We start from the raw sequence: 27,385 nt of genomic DNA, 5'->3' as shown, positions 1-27,385 counted from the left end.
GGTCCGTGGACCGGGGCTCAGTGTTTTCGGGTTACCCGGTTTTTCTCGCGGCTTCGCCGCCCGTGCAAATCCAAACGGCGGTTATATTGTTATGTGGGCATTATAACGAAACCTATAAACTGTCAACTTTCAAGCCATTTTTAGAGCGATTTTCAATTGAGTGTCGAATGTGATCAGGCAATTTCTTTGGTTTTAGTTTAACTACGGTTTGAGATTGGTTTAGTAGTCTAACTGGTAATTACTTGGCCTGGTTTTGGTTTTACCACACAATGAGAATGAATCGCCATATACGATCGAATCGCTAAATCCGATTTAAAAATAATTGCTTTAGAGCAAACTGGTTCTAGCTTCGTATCTGTATATTTTGCTTACGCTTAGTTTGTACAAAGGGATTAAGCGCGAGGGGAATTCCTCTTCGTCGTGGGAGCAGTGACAAAATCGAAAGACATACCTTACAACAAGCTGAGGACATCTTGGGCCTTGAATGTTTCAACAGCTTATCTGTGTATCAGTTCTAATTGTTTTCCGTATCGCCGACACTAGAACTACGTGTAAGTGTTAAAGTTACCTATATTCATCGATTTCGTCCGATTATTTTTAAAGTCGTCTATCTAAGGTGCCCGAGATTGCTTTGTCCAACTGCCAAAAGCAACAATAAGAACTGAATGCGAACACGTAACGCTGGTAATGATCTGTTTGAACCTTTGGACTAACGCTGAAACGGAAAGGAAGGTCAAGCTCTCAGACGCTTCGCAAATGAAAAGGAAAGCACATGTCCTCCTGTGTCTAAACCCGAACCAACTGTCCATGCTACTCTCCTTTCTAACAAGTTCCTCATTTCAACGGAATTGTTAGCGAAAATTATAAATGTTTCAGAATCATAATCAAAGAAAGCCACGTATTGTCACGCATTTGGCTGAGTTCAAAAGTGCACTTTGACTGATTTATACAGCAAACGATGTTTGTGAAAGAATGACACGGGACCTGGATAAGTTCCAGGAGATGCGATAGGGTCACATCAGTCACACAAGTCTGTGTATCGTCTACCGAAACGTTACATTAATTTTAGACAGTGAGTTTATTGTTAAGCCGAATAGGGCTTCTTTTGTGCCAGAGGCAGACCCTACCCAGGACCCGCTCGGTTTGAGTAAACATTTGAGAAGGGCTGTAAAGCCGAACCAATTAGCTTATTTAAGATAGTTTCTTCACCCTCTCTCACAATTACTTCAAAGTTTCTTTGAAAAGTCTGAAAGGTTTGTACACATTGACCATTTTCTCGCGGCAAAGTTTTCGTCGTGACCAAAAACAAGCTAGAGCAAAATAAGCTTTATCGGGTAAATCTTTTCTTCTTTTCAGTGTGTGTAGCAATAATTAAATAAACCGGACAGAAAAACTGGAGTTCTTGTAAAAAAATAAACCTCACAAATGAAACTCTAAGATTCTTCAACTAAAGTTGTTCTAAAACTGTTCCACTTCAGTTTGTTTTTGTGCGGTCTTTCTCTTTCATAGTCGAGCCTCTAGTCGTGTTGTTCCGTGTTGCCTCAATGTCGTTCAGAAAACTACAACGTCATTTACTCCAGTATTCGATCCAGGGTTAAGTTCCATTATTTAAGAATTAGAAAACATATACTGTGTTTCTATCGAGTTCTAATATTAATCCCTAGCGTTCTATCGCGAATGCCGTTCGCTGATTGGCTACGCTACTCACTATCTATTCTGTTTTAGTATAATTCTACTAGTGTACTAATGCAAATGCTGCAATCTAATTGGCTGAGCTTCTCATATACTATCAGCCATTATAGTTCACTACTAAATTTTCTCCGATTCTTATTGGTTTAAATTGATCATGTGACGTGATAGTGTTCATCTGCGGAGAGACACTGTCAGCCCATAGCGCCCGCCCGAGAAAAATACCCGGATGGATAGTACTCGTCCGTGAAAAGTTTTCTGTAAACAAGCGGGCTTATAAAAAATAAACAATTATATGGGTTGCTATCTGCTTTTTTTCCCAATTTTACCTTTGACTTTTCACAGCTTTCATCTTAAAAAGTCAAAAAATAATTTAATGTGATTTTGAACTGGCGCGCGGAAGAAAATTTAGTGGTGAACAATAAAGACGATAGAGTGTTAATGTCTCGGAACTATCGGTCTGACAGTTGCCCTTGGAAATTTGATGTTCTTAAAACTTGCATATTTGTCCTCGAAGCATATTTGTTTTAAGAACATCAAGTTTCCGCGGGGCCGATAGTTCCTCGACATAAACACTATTGTTTAATTGGAGTGCAGTAGCTGCCGGTCGTCCACGAAAAGCGACGTCTATCGTTTTTCCGAAGTTTTGGAGAGAAGTTTAGTTGTAAATGGATGATTAAATTCCTGAAAAGACTAAAAAAAAGACTAAAAACTTGAAATTATTGAAACAAACGAGTGCGCGCGCGTAAAAAACTGCAAATTTACCAAGGACAATTCAATGCGTGCGATTTTGTTGAAGCGTAAAGTTTAATAATGCGTAGAAAAATAATTGGAAACTGTTATTTGCGTTAATTTCAGTTAGAATTCTACTAAAACAATTAGATTATTCGCTCTCGATTTCTATGAGGCGATAGTTGATTCGGCCTTCGGCCTCATCAAATATCCCCTCATAGAAATCTCGAGCACATAATCTCATTGTTAAGTAGATAGTGAGTAGCGTTGCAGTGAGCGCTGGGATCCGCTTCCTTGCCCTTTCAAAGTGTCTGTGAAGAGGATTTAGTTAAAATTTTGAGCGACTAGTAAATTTATATTAAAACAATCAGATTATTCGCTCTCTATTTTAGTATCACGCGATAAAAATCTCGAGCTAACCTAGGAAAACTCTTGCATTGCATTATCCAGTGATCCAGTTTTTAATAATGAACAGTTAGTCCATATACCTTTAATATCTTAAGAACCTATCGGCAGTTGCAGTTTGTGGAATTAATATGTAAGTGCCATTAAATTGAGATCTATAATTTTTCTGTTGGTGGTTTATAAATTTTTCGTGAACCTTGGTTTGCGAACGCAAGAACATTTCACGATAAAGAGTATAATTCGGTGACAGTCTGACAGCCAAAACATATATTTTTTTTAATCTCTGGCGGGAACAAACTAACTCAGTTTTTGTTATCCTCTCTAGCTAATTGAGAGCAGAAGTAGACGGAAGTCTGTTATTCATCTTTTGTCTCCAAATGCCGGGCTAAGAACGTCACATTGTAAATCTCTCTCGGGAGGGGAGGGGGGGGGGGGGGGGGAGAGAGGGGTGAAATTTTCCCAATCCAAAGCGATGAACTGATCTTTCGCGTTTGGAGTCGGAGCCTCAGATTTATGTGAAAAATCCTCTGTCCTGAAACATTAACACGAGGCTTAGGACGTATAAAGTAATATTATTTAAATTTAGGCGCCATTTACGGCATGTCACCTCTGTTAAAAAGGAATATTCGTGCACAACCTTTCAAATATGGAAATGAGGTTTCTTGCACGTTTATTGTCTTGAAGAGCAACTCATTTCCATATGAAAGGATGTGCACCAGCACTCGTTTTGAAACAGAGTTAGAAAGCAACAGACCAATTTCGATATATCAAAATTCAGCTTAACACAACAGACCTAAGCACGAGGCTCCGGGGAATAAACCTCACAAACTCTGTAGTTTTCCCCCAGAACCTCGTGCTGAGGTCTATTGCTTTAGACTGAATTTTAAAATATCGAATTTGGTCTATTCAGAAACGGCTTATTACAGAAAAATCTTGGGGAAGTAGTTAAAAATGTAACTTTTATAACCTGTCAGCATTCGCGTACGCTACTCTGTGGATACACTGTTTTTAAATGCAACTCAAATACAACAATCGGCGCTCACTGTTATCCAAAATAATGATGACTTCTGAATAATTGATCTAATTTTGCCATATATTTGGCTGTGCTATTGTCAACAACACTAAGTGCCTTCAATCTAACCATTTTAGTCCCCTTTTAGACTTTCAGTCAGCTATTTCTTATCGTTCTCGTTTGCAGAATTTTCTTCCATTTTTTTTTTCCAATCAAGTCACTAAATGGGTAGACCCTGGTGTAGTAATCATTCTTATTCTTTTGCGCACATCCTTCTCCCCAGCTTATAAGACCGGTGGCATCCCATGCCCATCGTTTCTTGTCTGCTCTTTGTTCTTCTCGAACAAAAGCTCCCGCAGCATCTCCTACACAGTGTCCACTTCTTCCCCGTCCATCTCAGGCACAAAATGTCACTGTAGAGCTTACTGGAACAGCAGTCAATCGACACAGCCGGTCACTTTAAATTTTGAAAGAAGAGTGCTTGAGAACTTTTGACATGTCTTTTCGTTTTAAGGCTTCTCCTAACCCTAAGGCTCTCGATACTCCCCCGTCCTGTTGCTATGGCGTGCTCGTTTGGAATCGACAAATCCCCTTCATCCTTCTCGGGTAAACACACAGTTAGTACGAATGGACTAAGTTTAAGCGGCTGGTAGAGCTGCAGGAGAGCTATGTCATTCTGGTTACCGTAAGGATCGCCGAATCTGACATGAGTAAGTATCTGCTTTATCTGCATTCTCTGCTCTGAACGTTACTTCCTTGTCAAATTAAAGACGCTTTAATGAGATAGCTAAAAGGAATAAGACGTAGACATATCAAAAGTGACCTTTTTAGAGAATGATCGGAGATAACCTGGGGAGGGTATAAACGAAAAAGGGTGGTGCAAACTGGACAAATGAAATACGCTTTTTGGAAAGCTGACTAGAAAAATGTTCATTTGTTTTTTCTTCACCAGCTTGGATTGAAACGTGTAATTTCACTTTTTTCTAGTGGTCACAATTTTTAAGCTCTTCGGCAAGTTAGAAAAAGTTCATCAGTGAATCGATGTGAAAGTTATCTTTCATCGCAGGGATTATTTCCTAGTTCACACTAGCGACATTACGACATAATAGCTTATGTCGCAATGTGAACATCGACATGAGGAAAAGATTAGTCTTTTTTCCTTGTTGTTATGTTGATGCTGTTATGTTGCTATTATGTTATCAAGTCAGGATGTTCACTCTGCAAACATAACGTTATAACGTCGTTCTTATATAGCTTATGTCGTGATGTCGCTAATGTGATCCAGGCCTTACAATCATGAGAGATGTCGCTGAATAAGATTGCTTTCAGCAGTGAAACGTTTTCGGCAATTTTACCCAACAGTGAGAATAAGATTGGATCAAAATTTTGGGACCGTTAAACGCTTCATTCACGTCACTAACTTTTCATTAAACCAAGCTGAAAGTTTCAGAATCGTGTCTGTTAAAAATACGCTTTCAATGGGAACTTTTTTGGAATTGATTCAAGTTAGGCTTTTTCTTTGCTCCCGATTCTGCATTTCCAATTTTCTTCATAGTGAAACGACCACTATACAACCATAAGCACACCGGGAACTTGGCACTAGTGCAATAGTATTTCAATTTTATCGTAACAATTATTGTTAATGTAGTTTAGGTGCACACGCAGTGGTGAATCGCTGGGATGTCTTAACCCTTTACCCCCTAAGAGTGCAAATTGGCACACAAGGTCACAACTTTGTGAATATTTGATAGATTTCTATGAATTTTTGCCATGAAAATTTTCTTGTCAAGATCTGCTCATTGAAGTCATAAAATTTTGACCCCCTCCCATCCAAGACATGATTGACCACCCCCAGAAGTTTTAAGTTCCTTTTTCGGGATGCAAATGAGATGCAAGACCCGTTTCATATCAAGCTATGCACTAAGAGCTGCTAAATAAGCTATAGTTTAGGGGTATACCTAATATAGTAGAAGATTGATACATTTTTGAAGTCGTTCATTTTCCCATTTTAAAGCAATTTCTCTCAAAATGTCTACCTCCTTCATAGCTGTTGAGGTCAATTCCTAAATAAGCTGATTAGTAGCTTTCAAATGGCATATTGTACACAGGCAGAGTGTCTTTATTTGCCGATTTGGGAAAAACTGCCGTTCGCCTTAGGGGGTAAAGGCTTAAGTAATTATCGAATCCGATGCATATTTCGTCATGAATATTTTAGCAGGTTTAGACAGAAATAGTAATAATCCAGGCGCTACAATTTTCAAACCTGTTTAACAAAATCCGTCCTATAGAAAACTTCCCTTCGTAATTTTTACAGTGGTTCCAGGAAACACCGTTCCTTCTATTGTACCCCCGCCAAGTCACGCATTTCTGTTTTACATAATTTTAGAAGGGTATCTTCTTTTCAGTATTATTAGATAAATACAATTTCCTTGGTTGCATTGTAATGCTGTTTAACCGGGAAATAAAAAAACATATACGTACGATATTGTTATTGTTGTTAAATCTTTTAACTGTTGTCGTTGTTAACTCCCTGTGTCCTGACAATTTTCTCTGTACTACTAACAGCGGGTGCGTAGAGAGTCTGAAATCATTAAGAAAAGTATTGAAATCTGCAAATTTAGTGTTTCAGATTTGGCGAAAATTTGGAAAATAAAAATTAAGCCAAGAAAAGGTGGACAAAAACCGTGGAGAGTTTTCCAAGCTGCAACTATTGCTTAATACCTATGCCAGATTTCATGTATATCGCGCCTAACCAAAATGTAATAATAGGGAATCTGGTGAACTTCGTCTCTCCACCCTACCCCCTGACATGATTGTCCTTTCTCCGCATTGTATCTGGTGAACTTCGTCTCTCCACCCTACCCCCTGACGTGATTGTCCTGTCTCCGCGTTGTATCGCGATTGGTAGTGTGAGTTCGCATTAAATTGCATCATGGTTACATTCTGGTTACATGTTTGGGGTAGCTATTTTTGTTGAGTCTGGAAAAAGAAACTATTAGGTTTGGAAAGAGTATGGACAAAGTCTTGCTTTTGGCGTATAAAAAGATGTACAAGCGTGAGTAGGGACAAAACGAAGACACAAACAAAAATGAAAAAAAAAAAACAAGCAAATAAACAAACTAAAACTTGTTAAGAATGTTCTTCGTTAGTTTTTTAATCGCCTTGCTAAAAACTACTACTGCAGCTTTCTACTGTTAATTCACGCTGTAGTCACTAAGGTTTAGTTACTGTCCTTTTCTACCATCCAGGAATTGGTTTTAAAACCCGGATGTATTGTTCAATACCTTGCAAGCCATTCTACGAGCAAAACGGCAAAAATAACTTGACTATGCTTCGATGCCTAAGCAATGAGGAACTAAATGTAATTTGAGCATGCTTGGAAAGTAAACAAGAACTGTTCGCATAGCAGGCAAAGTGTTAAACTACTTTTATACTTAGTGTTACCACCGCTGTCGTCTTTGTTTTCATCATAAAACTTTTGTCATTTAGCACCTAACGTAAGTCATCTTTTGTTAAACTGAACGGCAATGTTTTTTAGCTTTCCTTCTATCTTTCAACTAAAAGCTTTGACTATTATGAAATGCACTTAACTTTTCAGGAGTTATTCGCTAAGGAAACATAAAATATCTCTGCCACTACGTTAGTTTAAAAGAACCGCTAATAAAAAGAGTTAGCTTGTAGCTGTAGTTTTGACGCTGGGCTGGCTGGGTGAGTTGACATGGAGTTGCGAGGTTCGTTAGGGAGTGGATTTCGTTTAACGCCCTGAAGAGAATATAAAAGCAAAATTATTAATTGAGCAATAAAACCAGTAGGCTTATTACTCGAGTAATAACTAAGAGCCTATCGCAAGCGCCATCCCAGCATTTAGCCAGATAGTGGTTAAAGCACTGAGCACTTGTAGTCATTTTTACGAAATAGAAAACACTTTGTGTGTTTCTATCGAGTTTTAGTAAACTTTTACTCGTATAATAACGCAAATGCTGCAATCTGATTGGCTGAGCCATCGTACACTATCAGTAGGTCGTCCACAAAATGACATAACTATCACCTCATGGAGACGATAGTGGAAATTTGAAAGAACGAGAGCTACTGTGTGTACACGAACTGCTTCGAGTTCTCCCAAAACATTCTCGAGTGTGTGTTTTTTAAATCGAGCTCGAGACTAACCGCAAGATTGTTGAAAAGGGCGCAGTCCGAGTCAACTATCACGCATTGAAATCGAGAGCGAATAATCTAATTGTTTTAGAGTGAATCTATAAGTCGTTTAAAATTAAAGTACAACCCTCTTCACAAACACTTGTAAAACGCACAGAAGCGGCCTCGATTTTGTTGAAAACCGCACACTGCTAAGCTACTCACCATCTAAAACAGAATATATAGTGAGTAGCGTAGCCAATTGAGAACGGCATTCATGATAAAACGTAAGTAGATTTATAAATCTCGATAGAAGCACAGAGAGATTGCTTTCTATTTCTTTTAAAAACACCTCGGGAAACACGTAGGGGCCAAACCACCCCCCTAATGTTTCATGAAGGCTATATTTGCTTAGTTTATATATTTCTGAACCAAGTTTGGCAGATGAGCTTTCTTTGTTCTCCAGTTTATTTTAATTTGGAAGTTGTGACAAAATGTCAGATTATGACGTCATAATTGATGACTTCACCAAAACGTGTTATAATTTTTTGTAAAATCTGATAAAAAGATTGTCATTGGAAGGGCCTTAACTTGAGGAGTAAAATGCCGGAAACGTTTTTTGCTATAATGATTATTTTTTGAGATATGGTAAATTAAATATTTTTTTGTTCCCCCCCCCGGAATTTGCTTAATCATAGTGTCCTTCTTAATTCAGTCTCTCTGGTTTATTTTTTTCAGTTTTATTCTATGAAGGCTAATAATCTAGAAAAAAAGAAAGCTTGATGTTGTCAATAATCGTATGGTTTTGGAAATTTGATTTTCGGCTTTGTTAGGATGGTATTAACAGTAAAAAAACTGGTGATGTCACAGGTTATGACGTAACAAAACTAATTTTAGTCATCTGGCACATCACATGTGCAACATAGCTGCATTTGCTGGAACAAAATTACGGCTCCAATTTGGGGATTTTTCTCAAGGGGGGGACCCCATAATTTGCAGAGTTATTTTTCATATTTAAAAATGCCATATTTCATTCAATTTTTGTGATATGGACAAAATTTTTTCAGGTTTCAACTCCGCTTGATGTGCTCTTTCGAACACATTGTAAATAATATGCATATTAAAAACTTCAAAAGTGGCAAAAAACATGACGTCATCACTGTGACGTCACAACTTTGACATTTACTGACATTTTTCACGTAAATATAATCGGAAATAGGTCTCCTGCCCATCTGCCAAGTTTGGTGTAGAAAGAGTCAATACTTTTTAAGTAATGCGAAATAATGTGAAATACCCAAGAACTGACGAAACATTTGGGGGGTGGTTTGGCCCCTACGTGAAAAAGAAAGGGAAATCGCACCTTTATTTACGTCAAAAGACTTCGCCGCGTTTCCATGAAGGTTTAGATTAACGCGCGCTTTCTAGAAGTTCCTTTCTCGGGGATATAAAACGCTGACCCCAACCAGGACACGAACCCAGACCACTCGGTCCGAGTCCACCGCACTACTCATTGATAAAGATACATAAATGGAACAGCCAAATTAGAAATAGCAATACAAAAGAAAATAAAAACATTTCCTTACCAATACTTGGTCTGGCTGTAAACGAAATAAAACAAAGGCGAATTAGCATTTTACAACAATCAGAACATCGGAAAGGAGAATTATACTACGTGGGGACACTTTTGCACAAAATCTTTAGTCTAGACTGAGAATAGGCCATTCTATAGTTGTGTGCTCAGTTACCTGGCCTATGAATGCAAGCGAGGCCGGAGATGACCTTGCTTTAATACAAACCTCTCTGTTTAACTCAATTAACTTGATTTACACAACAAAAGAAGGGAGGTGTGTATCAAAACAAGGCCACCTCCAGCCTCGCTGCCATTCAAAGGCCAGGTCACTGAGCAGGCACTTGTATGCAAATGATCTATTGACAATTTGAATCGAGAAAAGTTAGTGATAACCTTGGAGAATGACGACTCTGGTGTAAGGGTAGGGACTTAAGGTGTCAAAGTTACCTAGAACAGGGCTGGAAAATGCAGCTTAACATGGTTTTGGTTTAAGGTAGGCACACTCCCACAAGAAAACTGACATAGTTACCCTAGGGACGTTGCTTTAAGACCCGACCTTTAAAACTATGCTTTGCTCTTTTAGAGCTCTTCTCGTATGTTCTCCTCACTTCCTTGCGTGTTTCAAAAGAGAATAAACCACAGTTACAATTTTTGAGGGATTATGCAATATATTGCATAATCCCATATAGCCAGCGATTATATTGTGGCTTTGAGGACGTGATGTCACGCGACAGATCTTTATGAGCATGAGTAGTCCGAGAGGTAGACTGGTTACTAGTTTTTCGCTTGATTGTTCTATTTGTCTGATGCTGATCGCTTACCATCGCAAACTCTTCGCCTAAATACCCTTGCATTGGCTGGATTTTGCAGTTGCTCAAACGACTTGGCCACGAACACGTATTCAGTGCTTGAAGAGATGTCCAAAAGCTCTGTGTAGTCCACGACGGTTCTGAGCTCTCCTACTCCGATAGCTACAATCTGTACACCTTTATCCTTCAAGAGTTTCGAGGCTTTGGCTAAAGGAGTGTCTTGGCCTGTCTTGGTTTGCTTACCATCAGTGATAACGAACGCGATCTGTAATTTCAAACATGGAGGAAAATAACCACGTCTACTTCACGTTGTCAGGTTAAAGGTGTCTAAGTAGATTCCAGTTCGTGGGATAGATGGAGGCGAATGGCCCAGTTTCCGCAGTTTCTAGCGACTAGGAGAATTGCAACACCCCCTGACCCTAAGCCCGACCCTGAGAACGAGATGAGACGCTAGTATATCCCAGGTATACCCACCAATTTTGTCAAGTTGTTCCAAGAATCTCGCTACCAATCTTACTCCACAAATGAAAATCTCCTACGGTCCATTACACTGAATGGATGGCTATGATTCGAATCGTTTTCTATGTATATTGACCCTGAGAAAAAGGGACTTGGGTTTGAGCCACGTAATTTCTACTGCCTGCCACCGACTCAAGAACATAAAAAGCAACATCAGGCAACAATCTAACAGGGCAACTATCAAACAAACATCTACCTTGGGCACATTTGGTCTCATGCCAGCAGCTGTGGTAAACACTCCTTGTGCGGCTTGTTTCAGAGCCTTGTCGATGTAGGTAAATCCTCGCTGCCATGGCAATCCATCCAAAACTTTGACAACCTCGTTCACGTTCAACCTACTACCGGAGAGTGAGTTGAACCGCAAAACAATTTCAGGATTCGTGCTGTAGGAGATTGTCGCGATGTGTGTGGTTGTGGGTCCGATATCCAGTTTGCTGACGATTCTCATGAGGAAGCGCTTTGTTCGTTCCCAATTCGTTTTACCGATGCTTCCCGAAGAGTCCACGATAAAGGCGACATCTGCAGCTTTGCTACAGTCGGGCACTGAAAAAAAGAATACAGACGAAAGTTATTAACCAAAAGGTTTTCAACTCTTGCGTCAGTAACAAAAAGCATTTTCCCATTTTTTCAACGTTTTCACTGCCGTGGTTGACGATTTAGCCACGTCCTTCTTTTCCCTGCGACAGTAATCCTATTCATCTCAGGAGGCTGCTAGACACATAGTAATTTGAAAAGGTAAACTTGTGAAAATCAGTCAGTCAGTCAATCAATCATTAAATAAGAATGGAAATAAATTAATTGATCCCTTTCAGAGATAAAAATATAACCAAGCCCACTTCTAGAACTCGATTTATATATAGGTTTCGGCTGCCAAACTAAACCCTTTCTGCATGGTAGGACAGCATTTACTCTGAAATTTTAATCACGCGAGTTTTTCATCATGGTTCATTCCGCTTGCCAACCGTCTTGATATTAACCACGGGCTCAGTCCATTCTCGGGAAGAATTACAACAACAGGCTAACACTAAAGTAATATTTGGTTAACTTATAACGCATCAGTAAATTGTGACGTACCGCATGCTGCCCGTCTGTTAACGCCAATTCGAGTTGATGTAAGGCAGGCCCGTCTTCTCAGTACACACTCGCTAGGATCTTGAACATCGTCGGAGGCACACACTGGCCGGAGAGTTGTAGGGCAAGTGGGACATATACACTCTGCTTGATCGTCCACTACTTTGCAGCCTATGTTATGAGGAGCTTTGCAGCCTTCGGTTTCACAAGGATCAGCTAAAAGATTAATTAAGAATTCAGTGTTAACGGCCAGAGAAAGTGATAGGTAAAGTCCGCATACCAGCCAAGTGGCCCATCAGGCCGAGTTTCGGTAGCATGAAACGACTAAGAGTATTTCTGCTCTCCACCAGCTTGGATGCTAGTCCAATGCAGGGTTACCCCAAGCATTAAATTTGCCGCGTAGCTATCACCAGGGTGGAGAGAGGCACTAGAGTAAAGTGTCTTGCCCAAGGACAAAATGCGATGACCCCGGCAGGGCTCGAACCCAGACTGCTCAATACAGAGTCGAGCGCACTAACCATGAGGCCCCTATCGCACCTTCCATAGAGAAAGTGGCAATCCACTTGTATTGACCTGTGATCTGGCGTTCTTATTTTTCGCGGCGACGAATTTGCCTGATTGTATGTTATACTTTTATAGGCTATGTTGATATCGGGTACCCCAACTAGTATGGTGTTTGAGTTGTTTTGGTCTCAAGTAGATATGGATTTTTGGGTAAGCAAGAGACCATATTTGTGTAAAGGTGTTTATTTAGTTTTCTCGGGCTTTCGCCTTCAAATGAAAACGGAGAAAGAGAAGTGACCGAAACATATCTCATTAGTACCATAAAGTGATTTGCCGCTTTAGAGGTATTACCAACGTGTCTGAAAACACTTTCAACAGACACCAGCTATGCAAAGTGTTACGTAAAACAAGGTAATTCATTAATCAACAAAAGCGAACTACGCTTTCAAGAAAGGGATACACTCTGGAATCCACTTATAATGTCGGTTTTAAATTATTTCCCCGAAAAAGCCTTTAACTGAAAACTTGAAAGCTGTCAAACAGAGAAGAAGTAACTTACCTTTCTTTTGTTCTGAATGTGGATATGAAAAAAAAAAAAATTGCATGAGTACACAACAAGTAAACAACGACAACATCATCGTCGTCATCGTGAACCTGTATTACTGGTGTCTCTCTATCGTACCAATCTAATTTCTATGTATGCAAACAGAATCGAATAAGATTTTGATTGATCAAAGACCGTGCAAAAGGGTAAACAGAAACTTATTATTTCGCTTAAAATAAAATGAACCCTTTCTATATTAAATTCCTCCTCCTAAACGAAAGGGCACGCGACAAACGCAAAATGTCCTCTGAAATTATCCATGCAAAATGCAAGGTTATAATGATACGAGTTTTGAATCGTAGAGAAGTACTCTTCAAGAGAAATCACTTTTGTAAATTAGAGAGTACTGCCGTAAAATGTGCTCCAACCAGTATGGAGTAACCAGTAATTTGATCTGTTCGTTTGTAGGTCTATTATGTCTATTATTTTTGTAATTTTCTCCACTCCTTTCTGGTTCCTCAACTGTACCGAAAATTAACTAATTTTGAAAATATGGGGCCAACTAGAAAACCGAATGGTTTACTTGAACCCATATTCTAACTTAATGTGATGTGATGTGATGTGATGTTATGAAGTATTTGCATGCCTAACGTTTGCGAGGATAACCTACCTGGACACGAATTCTGCACAATCTCCTGCGCCACTGGTGCAAGTTCGGCAAAACTAGTAGCGAAAAACACCTTGTCCTTTGAACTGGCTATGTCCTCCAGCTGTTTCTGGTCGAGTTTTGTTCCAATACCAAGGGAATAGACCTGAACCTTCTTCAATTTAAGTCCCCTAGATGCGTCAGCAAGCTGTCTATATGGACCTCTGTCTGTTGTTTGTTCTCCGTCAGTAATAACAATGGCGATCTGCCGAAGAAATAAGCCTGTTAATATTTGCCAAATGTTTTACCTTTCTCCTTCAGGGCAGGGTTTTTCAAAGGCCGATTAAGCTAACCCAAAATAAGCGAGAATTTTGACTCTGCGGTCAGGTTATCTGTATATTATTTGGCCTTCTGTTTTGAGTTTGAATAATCTCAAATTACACAAAACAAAAGCAGTGAAAAACATTTGTATGTAAGAAAAATTTATACTTCGGTTAACTTTTATATCCTGGGTTAGCGTTAACCGGCTTCCGAACAACCCGGCCCTGAAGGCATGACATAAGCCAAGGGAGCATGAAGAGTAAGTTATTTTTAGATCGGTTTCAGAAACCCAGGAGGGTCTAAAAATAGCCAATTCTTTGACTCAAAAATTAATTACGTAGACAGGCTATGCAGTTTTAAATGCACTCACGAAAACATCCAGGCAACGTGTGTGATACGATTATCCACGAGGAGACTTAAACCATTATTGTTCTTTTCCACAGATGGAAACAAAGCCACACCGTAAATCAGTCCTCCCGAAAATAAACCTCAACTCTCTGACAAAAAATTCATCCCCTCCTCTCTTCTTCTCTCCTTTGAGCTCCTCTACCCTCCCATCTCAAAATTGTGCGATAACGCGGTAATGCCGAAAACTTATCTTAAAAAAAAAAATGAACACTACTGAAAGTCAATTGCAAATTAACCTGCAAATTTTTAACCTACCTGAGGAAGTTCTGGTCTCATTCCAGCCGATCTTTGAAATACTTGTTGGTCGGCAAGAATCAGAGCTTTGTCAATAAAGGTGAAGCCTCTCTGAAATCGGATTCTATCGATAAGACTGTAGTATCCTGCCTCTGTTATTTGAGATCCTTTAAGTCGGTCGAATTTAAACTCAAGGTTCGCTCTGCTACTGTAGGCTACAACAGCAATGTGTGTTTTATCTGGGCCGACGTTGAAAGCTTTCACCATGTCTTTCAAGAACTGCAACATCTTGACCCAGTTCCGCCGGCCAATGCTGCCTGATGAATCCACCAGAAAAGCTACGTCTGCTACAGCTTCGCATACAAATTCTAAATGACAGTAAAGAAATAGGCAAAGTTAGCTTACGACCACGAAAAGGTGTGAATGAATGAATGAATGAATAAATGAATCGCATTGAGGACGCCATTCGACTTCTATGTGTTTTTGTGAGGTGATTTTGCATCAGTTTTGATTAATAGGCCAATTTTTAGATATTAAAATTCGTGGGCTTAGGAAAAAATCACAATCACTTTTAAGGTCTAGGAAAGCTCCACTAGCAGCCCTTCTGGACTTCATGCGACTTTCTATATGTTTTGGTTAAGGTCTTACGACCGCATTTGTGGAATACATTTCTTCCCTTTTCTTATCAGATGCGAAAAATAATAGTTCCCCAGTAAATTTTCTCTGATTCTTATTGGTTTAATTTGATCACGTGACGCGATAGCGTTCATCGGCGGAGAGACATTTTCTGCCGATAGCGCCCGTCCGAGGAAAGTAACCGGATGGACAGTACTCGTCGGTAAAAATTTTTCACTAAACAAGCCAGCTTATAGAAAAAAACAACAGCAACAACAACAAATTGAAAGACGCAATATGTCTGTTTTCTTTTGGAATTTGGCTCTCACGCCTTTCATCTAAAAAATGTTTAAAACAAGTCAACATGTTTTTTTTAAACTGCACACAGAAGAAACTTTGGTGGTGAAAAATAAAGACAATAGAGCGTTATGTCTCGGAACTACCAGTCTGATAGTTGTCCCTTGGAAATTTGATGTCCTTAAAGGTAGAATAATAATAAAGGGCAAATATTTGTTTTAAGCACGTCAAACATCCATGGGGCAACTCTCAGACGATGAGTAATTATAGCGATCCTTTTTCTCCATTCGCTAAATAAACTGACATGAATTGAAGCACACCTGGTCAAACTTTCTTCACTTAAGATAATCTACCTTCTACCTGGTTTATGGTGTACGTAAGCTCACGAAGGAGCACAACTTACCTGTTGGTTTTGGTGTGGTAGGAGGTAGAGTTGTGGGAGGAGGACGGACTAAAAGAGAAACAAAAAAAAAACAGTAATAAAAGACTTCTTTGTCAAAGATCAATTCTCTGGAAACGAAAAGAAAAGTCGAGTCCTGCAATGGAGACCACACTCGTTTAAAAGCTGCTGGTAGTAGTTAACAATCATTCCACCAGCGCGCATTGGATATTAGATAATAGATAGCCAACAAATGGGTTCCTCAGGTTTTTATTCAACTGCTAGATACTCTCTTACTAAATTATGTTTTATTTAAAAAAGTTATTTGTAAAAAACTACCCCGGGTCATCCAGTTCTCCCGGTAATAATACTCTTCAGTAACTAATCACGAAAAAAAAACGTAAAAAAACGTAACCCCGAATTGAAACCTACTCATTTTAAACCCTTTTACCAGAAAGAGTTAAAACAAAATAGATTCTACACTGACCTTCACAAAGCCGCTTTCTTATCTCAACAGCAAGAGTCTGCAGTTCCTTAAATGATGCAGATATAAAGACGTTCTCTTGGCTCGATGCAATTTCTCTCAACTCTGCTGCATCAGCTCCCTTGCCAACTCCAACAGCATATACTGCAATTCCCGCGTTCTTCACTCCTTGTGAGGCTACTGATAGTTTGGTATAAGGTTTTGATGTTGTTTGTTTTCCATCCGTGATGACAACTAGAGCCTAAACAAATGAAACAAATTCCTTTGGCAAAAAAATAAAAGAACAAAAAAAAGGAACAAAGGTGGCAACTATCGGATGTTTTCACTCACAAGGCGATAAGGCTATACGAGTTTATTGGAACAAAGAAAAGTGTCTACATAAGAAAAGAGTGATTTGATACTCGAATGCAGTGATGTGTATATTGTGTTTATTAAAATTTCCTCATTATTTTTGTTCTTCAATGTATTCGGCTTCCTGAAATGGCTATTGATTAATTCTTTCAATGTTATTGTGTCAAGTAGATGATCAGTATTTAACGGGAGTTCCACTTTTAGGCTTAGCTAAATCTATACATCATCTCAATTTTCTGACCCCCGTAACTATCCTTTATAAGATGACGTATGAAGCAAAAAGAAAGATGATCTACGTCTGAGTACGTTATTACGTTACATTGCCCAGCGCTTCGTCATCGACGTACCTTGCCTACGTTTGGTCTCATGCCATTTGCACTCTGGAACAAATCATTGTCTGCCACGAGAAGAGCTTTATCTGTGTAGGTGAAGCCGCGCTGCCAACGCATTCTATCGAATGCCAAATTCACTTCATTCGTACCCTGACGGCCGTTAAATCGCAGCACTACCTCGGGGTTGTTGCTATAGGCAACAGCTGCTATGTGTGTAGTGGAAGGACTGACGTCAAGCTTGCTGACCAACGCTTTTAGGAATCGCTTCATTCTTCCCCAGTTGCTTCGTCCAATGCTTCCAGATGAGTCGATAACAAATCCAATATCTGCAATTGGCTTGCATTCCTTGTCTGGTGAAAAAGTAAAGCTTGATAAATTAAAGTTATTCCAAGCTATGCTGTTGTTTCATAATCGCTTATCAAATATTGGAAGGAAGAAAGATCTAGGACTCTATTGATAGACAAATTTATTTCCTCAGTGCTAACGTTAACTGGGGTCTTAAAGGGTCTCTAAATTCATCGCTGTATGCTTTTTACAATTTGCATTGTTGTTTGCTTTGGACTGGTGGTGGCTAAACGTTTAAATGATTACATGCCCACATGTAAGAATTACAGTATATTTGAGACCACATCCCGAGAAGCTTTGGAACCACGTAACTGTCTGAACGACCGGATTGAGACACCCAATAACGTGTGAAGATAAAAAGACTGTTTGGTTTTTCTTTTGCTGGGCGTTTAGTTCTTTCCTGTGGCACGTACATTGTACGATATAGCCTGCGAGCACGCTCACCTTTGAGTCACGCGCGCGAGCGGCGAACAGCAAAGCGATCCGGCGGGAAGGAGTCTGGTGTTCGCACTCTTGTGCTCCAACGTGAAACTGATCGCAGACTACGTACGATTGTAACACACCCGCGAAAAGGCGTCATTTTAGGGAATTCAAAGGAATGTTGATTAATAATGACTTCATTGTCCACTGATCTTTGGAACTTATTTTTAAGGCGGATAAATGACAACTATATTTTTAGCACCAACGCTTAAGATTACTCCGCTTTGTAATAACATCTGATGAGACCTCACATACCGCATGGTGCACGCTTTGTAACAGTCACTAGATCTTCTGTGACGCAAGATTGCCTCCTCACGTGACACTCAGAACGATCCTGAACATCATCTGAAGTACAAACAGGGTTAAGCGTGTCCGGACATGTTGGGCAGATGCATTCTGCTGTGTTGTTGACAGTTCTGCAGCCTATGTTGTAGGGCGCCTTGCAGCCAACAGTCTTGCATGGATCTGGAGGTTTCGCTAAGAAAAATAAAATGCAAAGATTCAGCAACAATTGTGCAAGGTCATATCGATCGCATATGATTTAACTGGGTAAATTCCACGACAGTATAATTGATGCCATCATAAGTCAGATGTAACGTTCCAAAGGTCTGCTTCAGAAGGCTTGAATTGATATTTTCATATTTCGCAATCAAGGACGTCCCCAGAGGAATCTTAGAAACCTGACAATTTATTATTTCTAAAGGAGGTTGCCTTTTTTTCAGCAATATACATATATATATATATATATATATATATATATATATATATATATAGGCAGAATAATATGGTTTTCCAAACGGTGACTTCCAGTAGAAGGATCAAAAGATACCGTGCTTTAATGTGAATTTTAGTTAAGTGTAAGATGAGGCGTCATGAAGCAAACTTCTAACTTACATTAAAAGCCGGAACAGTTAGAAGTTTGCTTCATGACGCCTCGTCTTACACTTAACTATATATATATATATATATATATATATATATATAGTATATGAGAGAACCCCTAACCCTGTACACCCCAAGTAATCATATTTTAAAGTGAATAAGTGTTTGAAAGAAAATTCGCCCTGAGTGGGATTTGAACCCACGTCCCCCCGCATACTAGTCGGGTGTGATATATATATATATATATATATATATATATATATATATATATATATATATGATTATTCTGGGGGTAAACAGGGCTCCTATACGATTCTTAAAATTAGGAGTAACTCTTGGTAAAAAAAGAGCTGCTACTGTTGCTATTGTCCTTGTTACGGAACATTACTGTGGTTGAAAAATCTTGGAATCCTATAAAACTCTTAACATTGAAAGCGATGTAATTTTAAAAAATTTTTTTTTTAATTTCACTTGTAGCCAATTTAATACCCCAAAGTTATAATAATAATAATAATAATAATAATTAAAATAACAATAATGTGTTTATTGTGACAAAAACTAGAGCTAAGCTTTACAAAATGCTATAATATTTACATAATTTGATGTCTGTTAAACCTGTAAAACATGTTTCCGTATCTAATCATGATATCATCGTTACTACAACTAATACTAATACTACTATCATCATCATAACATTAATTAACATATTCCATACAAATTGGTATATACAAGGTAAAAGTAAGTAAAAGAAATAAACTATTAAAACCTATTTCAACAGTGTTTACGTAATGGCTCCCTCCTGGGTTTCAACGTCAATATCGGTATATTACAAGGTAAAAGCAAATAAAAGAAATAAACTATTAAAACCTATTTCAACAGTGTTTACATAATGGCTCGCTCCTGGGTTTCAACGTCAATATCAATGTTCTTAAAGTCACAAAAGGCTTTCCTTCTAGCTCTTGAACCTCTTAGGCAGATTAGTGCGGATCTTAGTAAAGCGAAGGATGTCCTTGCTCTTATCCAGGAGATTGTTTTAGCATAACGTTCTCCTTTCTTGATGGAGATCAGCTGCGCCAGTCTGGAATGGTATTGCAAGCACTCGTTTCCCATACCGCCTGTTGACGTGAAAATAAGGGGTGTAAAAGTTCCTTGTTCGATATCCAAAACCCTCCTCGCGTAAAGGCGCTTCTTCTCGTTCTCATGATTGCGGTATATCTGTTGGAGCTCTAGGTCCCTATACGAATCAGCATTAGGGTGACAAACCCTCACGTCAAAGAATGCTGATCGTTGGTTCTCCCAGAACCCGCGCGCATGAATATCTAATCTCGCATCTGGAGCTCGATTAGAACCTCTTCCCAGCTGTTCACCCGAGATGTCTCGGAGGACAGGCTCAATCTCAACATCGGTACAAACCATATTCAGGAGTTCGGCTTCTAAGTCCCTCAGCTCATTGTGACGTTGGGTAACGAACCCACCTCTCTTGCATATCATTGCGTGGTCCACTGTAAAAGCATCACCGCATACACAGCTGGAGGGGATATCATCAACCGGCAATCGTAGCGCAGTTTGATTGCATCGCGGAACTCTCTCTTATTTAGATTGAAACCCATTTCACGAAGGGGGAGTACCGTCAGCCAAACAGATGACCCTTTTTCCGCAGCAAGGTCAAGTGCCCGTTGGACTTTCTGTGGGGCTACCCCTCTAATATGCTCTGCCCTGTCTTGGAGCACCGTTGCTCTCTCACTGCTCATTGCCTGTTGTAGTGGCTTGACCAAAGAATCATCCGGCATCTGATGGGATTGAGCCACGATCTGTTGGACCAGCGGGATGGTAACTTTGACGGAGGAGGATTGCTCAAGATTTGCGTCAAGACACGGGTTTCTCATGCCAAGCCCCCCTAGACGGACTGGCAGTGCTAGAATGTCCCTGTCCAGCCGAGTGCACCTATGCTCCGTAATTGCAGGGATGAGCACCTTAGATATTATGTAATAATAATAATAATAATAATAATAATAGACTTTATTGGAGAGGGCAACATTTGACACTAACAAAATTGATAAACTAATAGAGCTCGAAATAAATACAAAAAGTAATGTATGTTTCCTCCTACTTTTGGGGTCATTACTTAGGAAACAAACCTTCACAAAGCCTTTTCCTAATCTCAACAGCAAGTGTCTGAAGTTCTTTAAATGACGCAGATACAAAGACATTCTCTTGGCTCGATGCAATTTCTCTTAGTTCTGCTTTATCAGCTCCTTTGCCAACTCCAACAGCATACACCGCTACATCTTTGTTCTTTACTCCTTGTGACGCAACTGACAGTTTGGTGTACGGTTTTGAAGTCGTTTGCTTTCCATCAGTGATTACAACCAATACCTGGAAAGGAAAATTCCCAGTATTCTTATTAGAATCAATAAACATAGAAAGGGCCAGAGTTATTAAAATGCACCTTAGTGGAAAAAGGCCCGTTTTGAATTATAGAAAGTCAACCACATTTTCAATTAAAAAACCTCTAAACCATAACTAGAGAGAGGAGGTACAACATATTTAGTTGCGCTGTTCACCATTTACTGAGGTATAAGCAAGGACATCTTTACCTTTGCTACGTTTGGTCTCATGCCATTTGCACTTTGGAACAAATCATTGTCTGCAAGTTGAAGGGCTTTGTCTGTGTAAGTGAAACCTCGCTGCCAACGCATTCCATCAATTGCGTTATTCACTTCATCTGTACTCTGACGGTTTCTGAATCGTAAGACGACCTCAGGGTTGTTGCTATAGGCAACAGCTGATATGTGCGTAGTGGAAGGACTGACGTCAAGCTTGCTGACCAACGCTTTTAGGAATCGCTTCATTCTTCCCCAGTTGCTTCGTCCAATGCTTCCAGATGAGTCGATGACAAATCCAATATCTGCAATTGGCTTGCATTCCTTTTCTAGTAAAAAAAGGAGTTGACAGCTTCAACAAAAAAGTTCACTTTTTAGGACACAAAGACATCCCTGTTTGCCCAAACGGGATAACATAATACGTTGTAATATCAATGATTTGGGGTTTTCTACTCAACTAGTAGGATGTAAGTGAAAAACGTGTTTGTAAAGTAGTCAACCAAGAAAACGCTCTTTATCGAAGTCAATAATCTCACATACCACATGGTCCCTTCTTTGCAACAGTTACCAGATCGCCACTTATACAAGATTGCCTCTTCATGTGACACTCAGAACGATCCTGGATTTCGTCTGATGTGCAAACAGGGTCGGCTGTGTCTGGACATGTCGGGCAGATGCACTCTGCTGTGTTATTTACAGTTCTGCAGCCTATGTTGTAAGGAGCCTTACAGCCAACCGTCTTGCATGGATCTGGAGGTTTGGCTGAGAGATGGTGAATGGCAAAATAAACAAACAATTTAAGAAAACTTGAAGGAAGTCAAAGTTACACCGTGACAACTTATGTTTTAAGCTACGTTAATTTGTGTTCTTGACAACAAGTGTTCTATATGGGAGGAAGGAATACTGACCTTCGCAAAGCCTCTTCCTCATCTCGACTGCAAGCGTCTGAAGTTCCTTAAATGACGCAGATACAAAAACATTCTCTTGGCTCGATGCTATTTCTCTTAGCTCTGCTTCATCAGCTCCTTTACCTACTCCAACAGCATACACCGCTACATCTTTGTTCTTTACTCCTTGTGACGCAACTGACAGTTTGGTGTACGGTTTTGATGTCGTTTGCTTTCCATCAGTGATTACAACCAAAACCTGGAAAGCAAAAGTCCCAATGTTCTTATTAGAATCAATAAACATAGAAAGGGACAGAGTTAGTAAAAGCATCTTAGTGAAAAAGATGCGTTTTGAATCATAGAAGGTCAATCACAGTTTCAATTCAAACAACTCTAAACCATAACTAGAGAGGAGGTACTAGATATTTAGTTGCGCTGTTCATCATTTACTGACATAAAAGCAAGGACATCTTTACCTTTGCTACGTTTGGTCTCATGCCATTTGCACTTTGGAACAAATCATTGTCTGCAAGGAGAAGGGCTTTGTCTGTGTAAGTGAAGCCTCGCTGCCAACGCATTCCATCAAACACCTTATTCACTTCATCTGTACTCTGACGGTTTCTGAATCGTAAGACGACCTCAGGGTTGTTCCTATAGGCAACAGCTGATATGTGCGTAGTGGAAGGACTGACGTCAAGCTTGCTGACCAACGCTTTTAGGAATCGCTTCATTCTTCCCCAGTTGCTTCGTCCAATGCTTCCAGATGAGTCGATGACAAATCCAATATCTGCAATTGGCTTGCATTCCTTTCCTAGTAAAAAAAGGAGTTGACAGCTTCAACATAAAAGTTCACTTTTTACGACAAAAAGACATCCTTCTTTGCCCAAATGCGATAACATAACACGTTGTAATATCAATGATTTGGGGTTTTCTACTCAACTAGTAGGATGTAAGTGAAAAACGTGTTTGTAAAATAGTCAACCAAGAAATCGCTCTTTATCGAAGTCAATAATCTCACATACCACATGGTCCCTTCTTTGCAACAGTTACCAGATCGCCACTTATACAAGATTGCCTCTTCATGTGACACTCAGAACGATCCTGGATTTCGTCTGATGTGCAAACAGGGTCGGCTGTGTCTGGACATGTCGGGCAGATGCACTCCGCTGTGTTATTTACAGTTCTGCAGCCTATGTTGTAAGGAGCCTTACAGCCAACCGTCTTGCATGGATCTGGAGGTTTGGCTGAGAGATGGTGAATGGCAAAATAAACAAACAATTTAAGAAAACTTGAAGGAAGTCAAAATTACACCGTGACAACTTATGTTTTGAGCTAAGTTAATTTGTGTTCTTGACAACAAGTGTTCTATATGGGAGGAAGGAATACTGACCTTCACAAAGCCTCTTCCTAATCTCTACTGCAAGCGTCTGAAGTTCCTTAAATGAGGCAGATACAAAGACATTCTCTTGGCTCGATGCTATTTCTCTTAGCTCTGCTTCATCAGCTCCTTTGCCAACTCCAACAGCATACACCGCCACATCTTTATTCTTTACTCCTTGTGAAGCAACTGACAGTTTGGTGTAAGGTTTTGATGTCGTTTGCTTTCCATCAGTGATTACAACCAATACCTGGAAAGGAAAATTCCCAGTGTTATTTTTAGACTCAATCAACAAAGAAAGGGAATGAGTTAACAAAAAGCATCACAGTGGGAAAAGGTCTGTTTTCAATTATAGAAAGTCAACCAAACTTTCAATTAAAACCCCTCTAACTTATGACTCGAGAGGAGAAGTACCAGATAGTTAGCCGCACTGATCATCATTTACTTCTTGGAGTATCAGCTAGGTTTTCTTTACCTTTGCTACGTTTGGTCGCATGCCATTTGCACTCTGGAACAAATCACTGTCTGCAAGGATAAGGGCTTTATCTGTGTAAGTGAAACCTCGCTGCCAACGCATTCCATCAAACACCTTATTCACTTCATCTGTACTCTGACGGTTTCTGAATCGTAGGACGACCTCGGGGTTGTTGCTATAGGCAACAGCTGATATGTGCGTAGTGGAAGGACTGACGTCAAGCTTGCTGACCAACGCTTTAAGGAATCGCTTCATTCTTCCCCAGTTGCTTCGTCCAATGCTTCCAGATGAGTCGATGACAAATCCAATATCTGCAACTGGCTTGCATTGCTTTTCTGGAAAAAAATAATAAAAAAGATATGAATAAATATTAAGTCCATTCTCAATAAAAGAAAGTGGTCCATGTTGGCGCAAACGTTGAGGGCCAATAATACAATGTAGTAGTAGTAATTTATGCTTTAATTTGCGATAGGCACGATGGAAGTGTGACAGGATATTTTAAAGGAGTATTTAAGCATTAAATATCTCTTGCTCGAAGTAAAGTAAGTTTACAAACCGCATGGTCCCTTCTTTGCAATTGTCACTAGATCGCCACTTATACAAGATTGTCTCTTCATGTGACACTCAGAACGATCCTGGATTTCGTCTGATGTGCAAACAGGATCGGCTGTGTCTGGACATGTCGGGCAGATGCACTCTGCTGTGTTATTTACAGTTCTGCAGCCTATGTTGTATGGTGCACTACAACCAACAGTCTTACATGGATCTGGTGGTTTGGCTGAAAGTTGACAAATGGGTAAGATCAAACTATGTAAGCGATTTTAAGAAAAATAAATATTCCGTCCTATTAAACTGTGTTATGATTCTACGTTTGCTGCTTTCCTTGAAGGTATGCTGTTTAGATGGAAACGAGATGGATATTAACCTTTGCAAAGCCTCTTCCTCATCTCGACTGCAAGCGTCTGAAGTTCCTTAAATGAGGCAGATACAAAGACATTCTCTTGGCTCGATGCAATTTCTCTTAGTTCTGCTTGATCAGCTCCTTTACCGACTCCAACAGCGTACACCGCTACATCTTTGTTCTTTACTCCTTGTGAAGCAACTGACAGTTTGGTGTACGGTTTTGATGTCGTTTGCTTTCCATCAGTGATTACAACCAATACCTGGAAAGCAAAAGTCCCAATGTTCTTATTAGAATTAATCAACATGCATAGAAAGGGACAGAGTTATGAAAATGTATCTTAGCGGAAAAAGGTCGGTTTTGAATTATAGAAAGTCAACCACATTTCCAATTAAAACACTTCTAAACCATAACTAGAGAGAGGAGGTACAACGTATTTAGTTGCGCTGTTCATCACTAACTAAGGTATAAGCTAGGTTATCTTTACCTTTGCCACGTTAGGTCTCATGCCATTTGCACTTTGGAACAAATCACTGTCTGCAAGGAGAAGGGCTTTATCTGTGTAAGTAAAGCCGCGCTGCCAACGCATTCCATCAATTGCGTTATTCACTTCATCTGTGCTCTGTCGATTTCTGAATCGCAACACCACCTCGGGGTTGTTGCTATAGGCAACAGCTGATATGTGTGTAGTGGAAGGACTGACGTCAAGCTTGCTGACCAACGCTTTTAGGAATCGCTTCATTCTTCCCCAGTTGCTTCGTCCAATGCTTCCAGATGAGTCGATGACAAATCCAATATCTGCAATTGGCTTGCATTCCTTTTCTAGTAAAAAAAGAAATTGGCAACTTCAACGGAAAGCCAACTTTTTATGACACAAAGACATCCCTGTTTGCCGAGCGCGATAACATAACACATTGTAATATCAATGATTTGGGGTTTTCTACTCAACCAGTGGGATGTAAGTAAAAGACGTGTTTGTAAAGTTTGTAAAGTAGTCAACCAAGGAATCGCTTTTTATCAAAGTCAATAAATTCACATACCACATGGTCCCTTCTTTGCAACAGTTACCAAATCGCCACTTATACAAGATTGCCTCTTCATGTGACACTCAGAACGATCCTGGATTTCGTCTGATGTGCAAACGGGGTCGGCTGTGTCTGGACATGTCGGGCAGATGCACTCCGCTGTGTTGTTTACAGTTCTGCAGCCTATGTTGTAAGGAGCCTTACAGCCAACCGTCTTGCATGGATCTGGAGGTTTGGCTGAGAGATGGTGAATGGCAAAATAAACAAACAATTTAAGAAAACTTGAAGGAAGTCAAAATTACACCGTGACAACTTATGTTTTGAGCTACGTTAATTTGTGTTCTTGACAACAAGTGTTCTATATGGGAGGAAGGAATACTGACCTTCACAAAGCCTCTTCCTAATTTCGACTGCAAGCGTCTGAAGTTCCTTAAATGACGCAGATACAAAGACATTCTCTTGGCTCGATGCTATTTCTCTTAGCTCTGCTTCATCAGCTCCTTTACCTACTCCAACAGCATACACCGCTACATCTTTGTTCTTTACTCCTTGTGAAGCAACTGACAGTTTGGTGTACGGTTTTGATGTCGTTTGCTTTCCATCAGTGATTACAACCAATACCTGGAAAGGAAAATTCCCAGTGTTATTTTTAGACTCAATCAACAAAGAAAGGGAATGAGTTAATAAAAAGCATCACAGTGGGAAAAATGTCCGTTTTCAATTATAGAAAGTCAACCAAACTTTCAATTAGAACACCTCTAACTTATGAGTCGAGAGGAGAAGTACCAGATAGTTAGCCGCACTGATCATCATTTACTTCTTGGAGTATCAGCTAGGTTTTCTTTACCTTTGCCACGTTTGGTCGCATGCCATTTGCACTCTGGAACAAATCACTGTCTGCAAGGATAAGGGCTTTATCTGTGTAAGTGAAACCTCGCTGCCAACGCATTCCATCAAACACCTTATTCACTTCATCTGTACTCTGACGGTTTCTGAATCGTAGGACGACCTCGGGGTTGTTGCTATAGGCAACAGCTGATATGTGCGTAGCGGAAGGACTGACGCCAAGCTTGCTGACCAACGCTTTTAGGAATCGCTTCATTCTTCCCCAGTTGCTTCGTCCAATGCTTCCAGATGAGTCGATGACAAATCCAATATCTGCAACTGGCTTGCATTGCTTTTCTGGAAAAAAATAATAAAAAAGATATGAATAAATATTAAGTCCATTTTCAATAAGAGAAAGTGGTCCATGTTGGCGCAAACGTTGAGGGCCAATAATACAATGTAGTAGTAGTAATTTATGCTTTTATTTGCAACAGGCACGATGGAAGTGTGACAGGATATTTTAAAGGA

The 27,385-nt window shown here is 39.8% G+C and overlaps 3 protein-coding genes across 6 annotated transcripts in view; all 3 read right to left on the bottom strand.

Annotated features, from left to right (window-relative positions):
• LOC110051161 (matrilin-1-like) overlaps nt 1–892 on the bottom strand; it is a 34,422-nt gene extending 33,530 nt beyond the window's left edge. Inside the window, exon 1 of one of the 3 annotated variants that reach the window (XM_089276612.1) lies at nt 452–892. In XM_089276612.1, coding sequence (XP_089132738.1) covers nt 452–472 — 21 coding nt within the window. In that variant the 5' untranslated portion in view covers nt 473–892. The remainder of the gene's footprint in view (nt 1–451) is intronic. The other 2 variants (XM_089276610.1, XM_089276611.1) reach the window with 2 other exon arrangements.
• Nucleotides 893–6,963: 6,071 nt separating this feature from the next.
• Nucleotides 6,964–27,385, bottom strand: part of LOC110055000 (uncharacterized) — a 64,600-nt gene continuing 44,178 nt past the window's right edge. For both annotated transcript variants that reach the window (XM_089276601.1, XM_089276602.1), the window contains 26 exons: nt 26,880–27,214; nt 26,416–26,653; nt 26,048–26,269; nt 25,495–25,829; nt 25,032–25,269; nt 24,663–24,884; nt 24,107–24,441; nt 23,644–23,881; nt 23,276–23,497; nt 22,730–23,064; nt 22,275–22,512; nt 21,907–22,128; nt 21,361–21,695; nt 20,902–21,139; nt 18,137–18,358; nt 17,072–17,406; nt 16,377–16,614; nt 15,914–15,961; nt 14,620–14,966; nt 13,660–13,900; nt 13,005–13,016; nt 11,945–12,157; nt 11,067–11,413; nt 10,364–10,616; nt 9,556–9,570; nt 6,964–7,600 (listed from right to left, as the gene is read on the bottom strand). In XM_089276601.1, coding sequence (XP_089132727.1) covers nt 7,593–7,600; nt 9,556–9,570; nt 10,364–10,616; nt 11,067–11,413; nt 11,945–12,157; nt 13,005–13,016; nt 13,660–13,900; nt 14,620–14,966; nt 15,914–15,961; nt 16,377–16,614; nt 17,072–17,406; nt 18,137–18,358; nt 20,902–21,139; nt 21,361–21,695; nt 21,907–22,128; nt 22,275–22,512; nt 22,730–23,064; nt 23,276–23,497; nt 23,644–23,881; nt 24,107–24,441; nt 24,663–24,884; nt 25,032–25,269; nt 25,495–25,829; nt 26,048–26,269; nt 26,416–26,653; nt 26,880–27,214 — 6,032 coding nt within the window. In that variant the 3' untranslated portion in view covers nt 6,964–7,592. The remainder of the gene's footprint in view (nt 7,601–9,555; nt 9,571–10,363; nt 10,617–11,066; nt 11,414–11,944; nt 12,158–13,004; nt 13,017–13,659; nt 13,901–14,619; nt 14,967–15,913; nt 15,962–16,376; nt 16,615–17,071; nt 17,407–18,136; nt 18,359–20,901; nt 21,140–21,360; nt 21,696–21,906; nt 22,129–22,274; nt 22,513–22,729; nt 23,065–23,275; nt 23,498–23,643; nt 23,882–24,106; nt 24,442–24,662; nt 24,885–25,031; nt 25,270–25,494; nt 25,830–26,047; nt 26,270–26,415; nt 26,654–26,879; nt 27,215–27,385) is intronic.
• LOC149098283 (uncharacterized) lies at nt 19,217–20,773 on the bottom strand. Its single transcript, XM_089276615.1, has one exon. The coding sequence runs from the start codon at nt 20,252–20,254 to the stop codon at nt 19,646–19,648; it is 609 nt and encodes a 202-aa protein (XP_089132741.1). The 5' UTR covers nt 20,255–20,773; the 3' UTR covers nt 19,217–19,645.

The sequence above is a fragment of the Orbicella faveolata genome, unplaced genomic scaffold (assembly GCF_042242905.1).
Source record: "Orbicella faveolata isolate gen_17 unplaced genomic scaffold, um_ofav_v1 contig_46, whole genome shotgun sequence".
NCBI lineage: Eukaryota > Metazoa > Cnidaria > Anthozoa > Scleractinia > Merulinidae > Orbicella > Orbicella faveolata.
The sequence above is the reverse complement of the archived record's forward strand: the minus strand, read 5'-3'. Positions and strand labels throughout refer to the sequence as shown.

Excerpts from the sequence above, each read along its gene's own strand:
- LOC149098283 (XM_089276615.1), bottom strand. The coding sequence starts at position 20,254 with ATGATATGCAAGAGAGGTGGGTTCGTTACCCAACGTCACAATGAGCTG.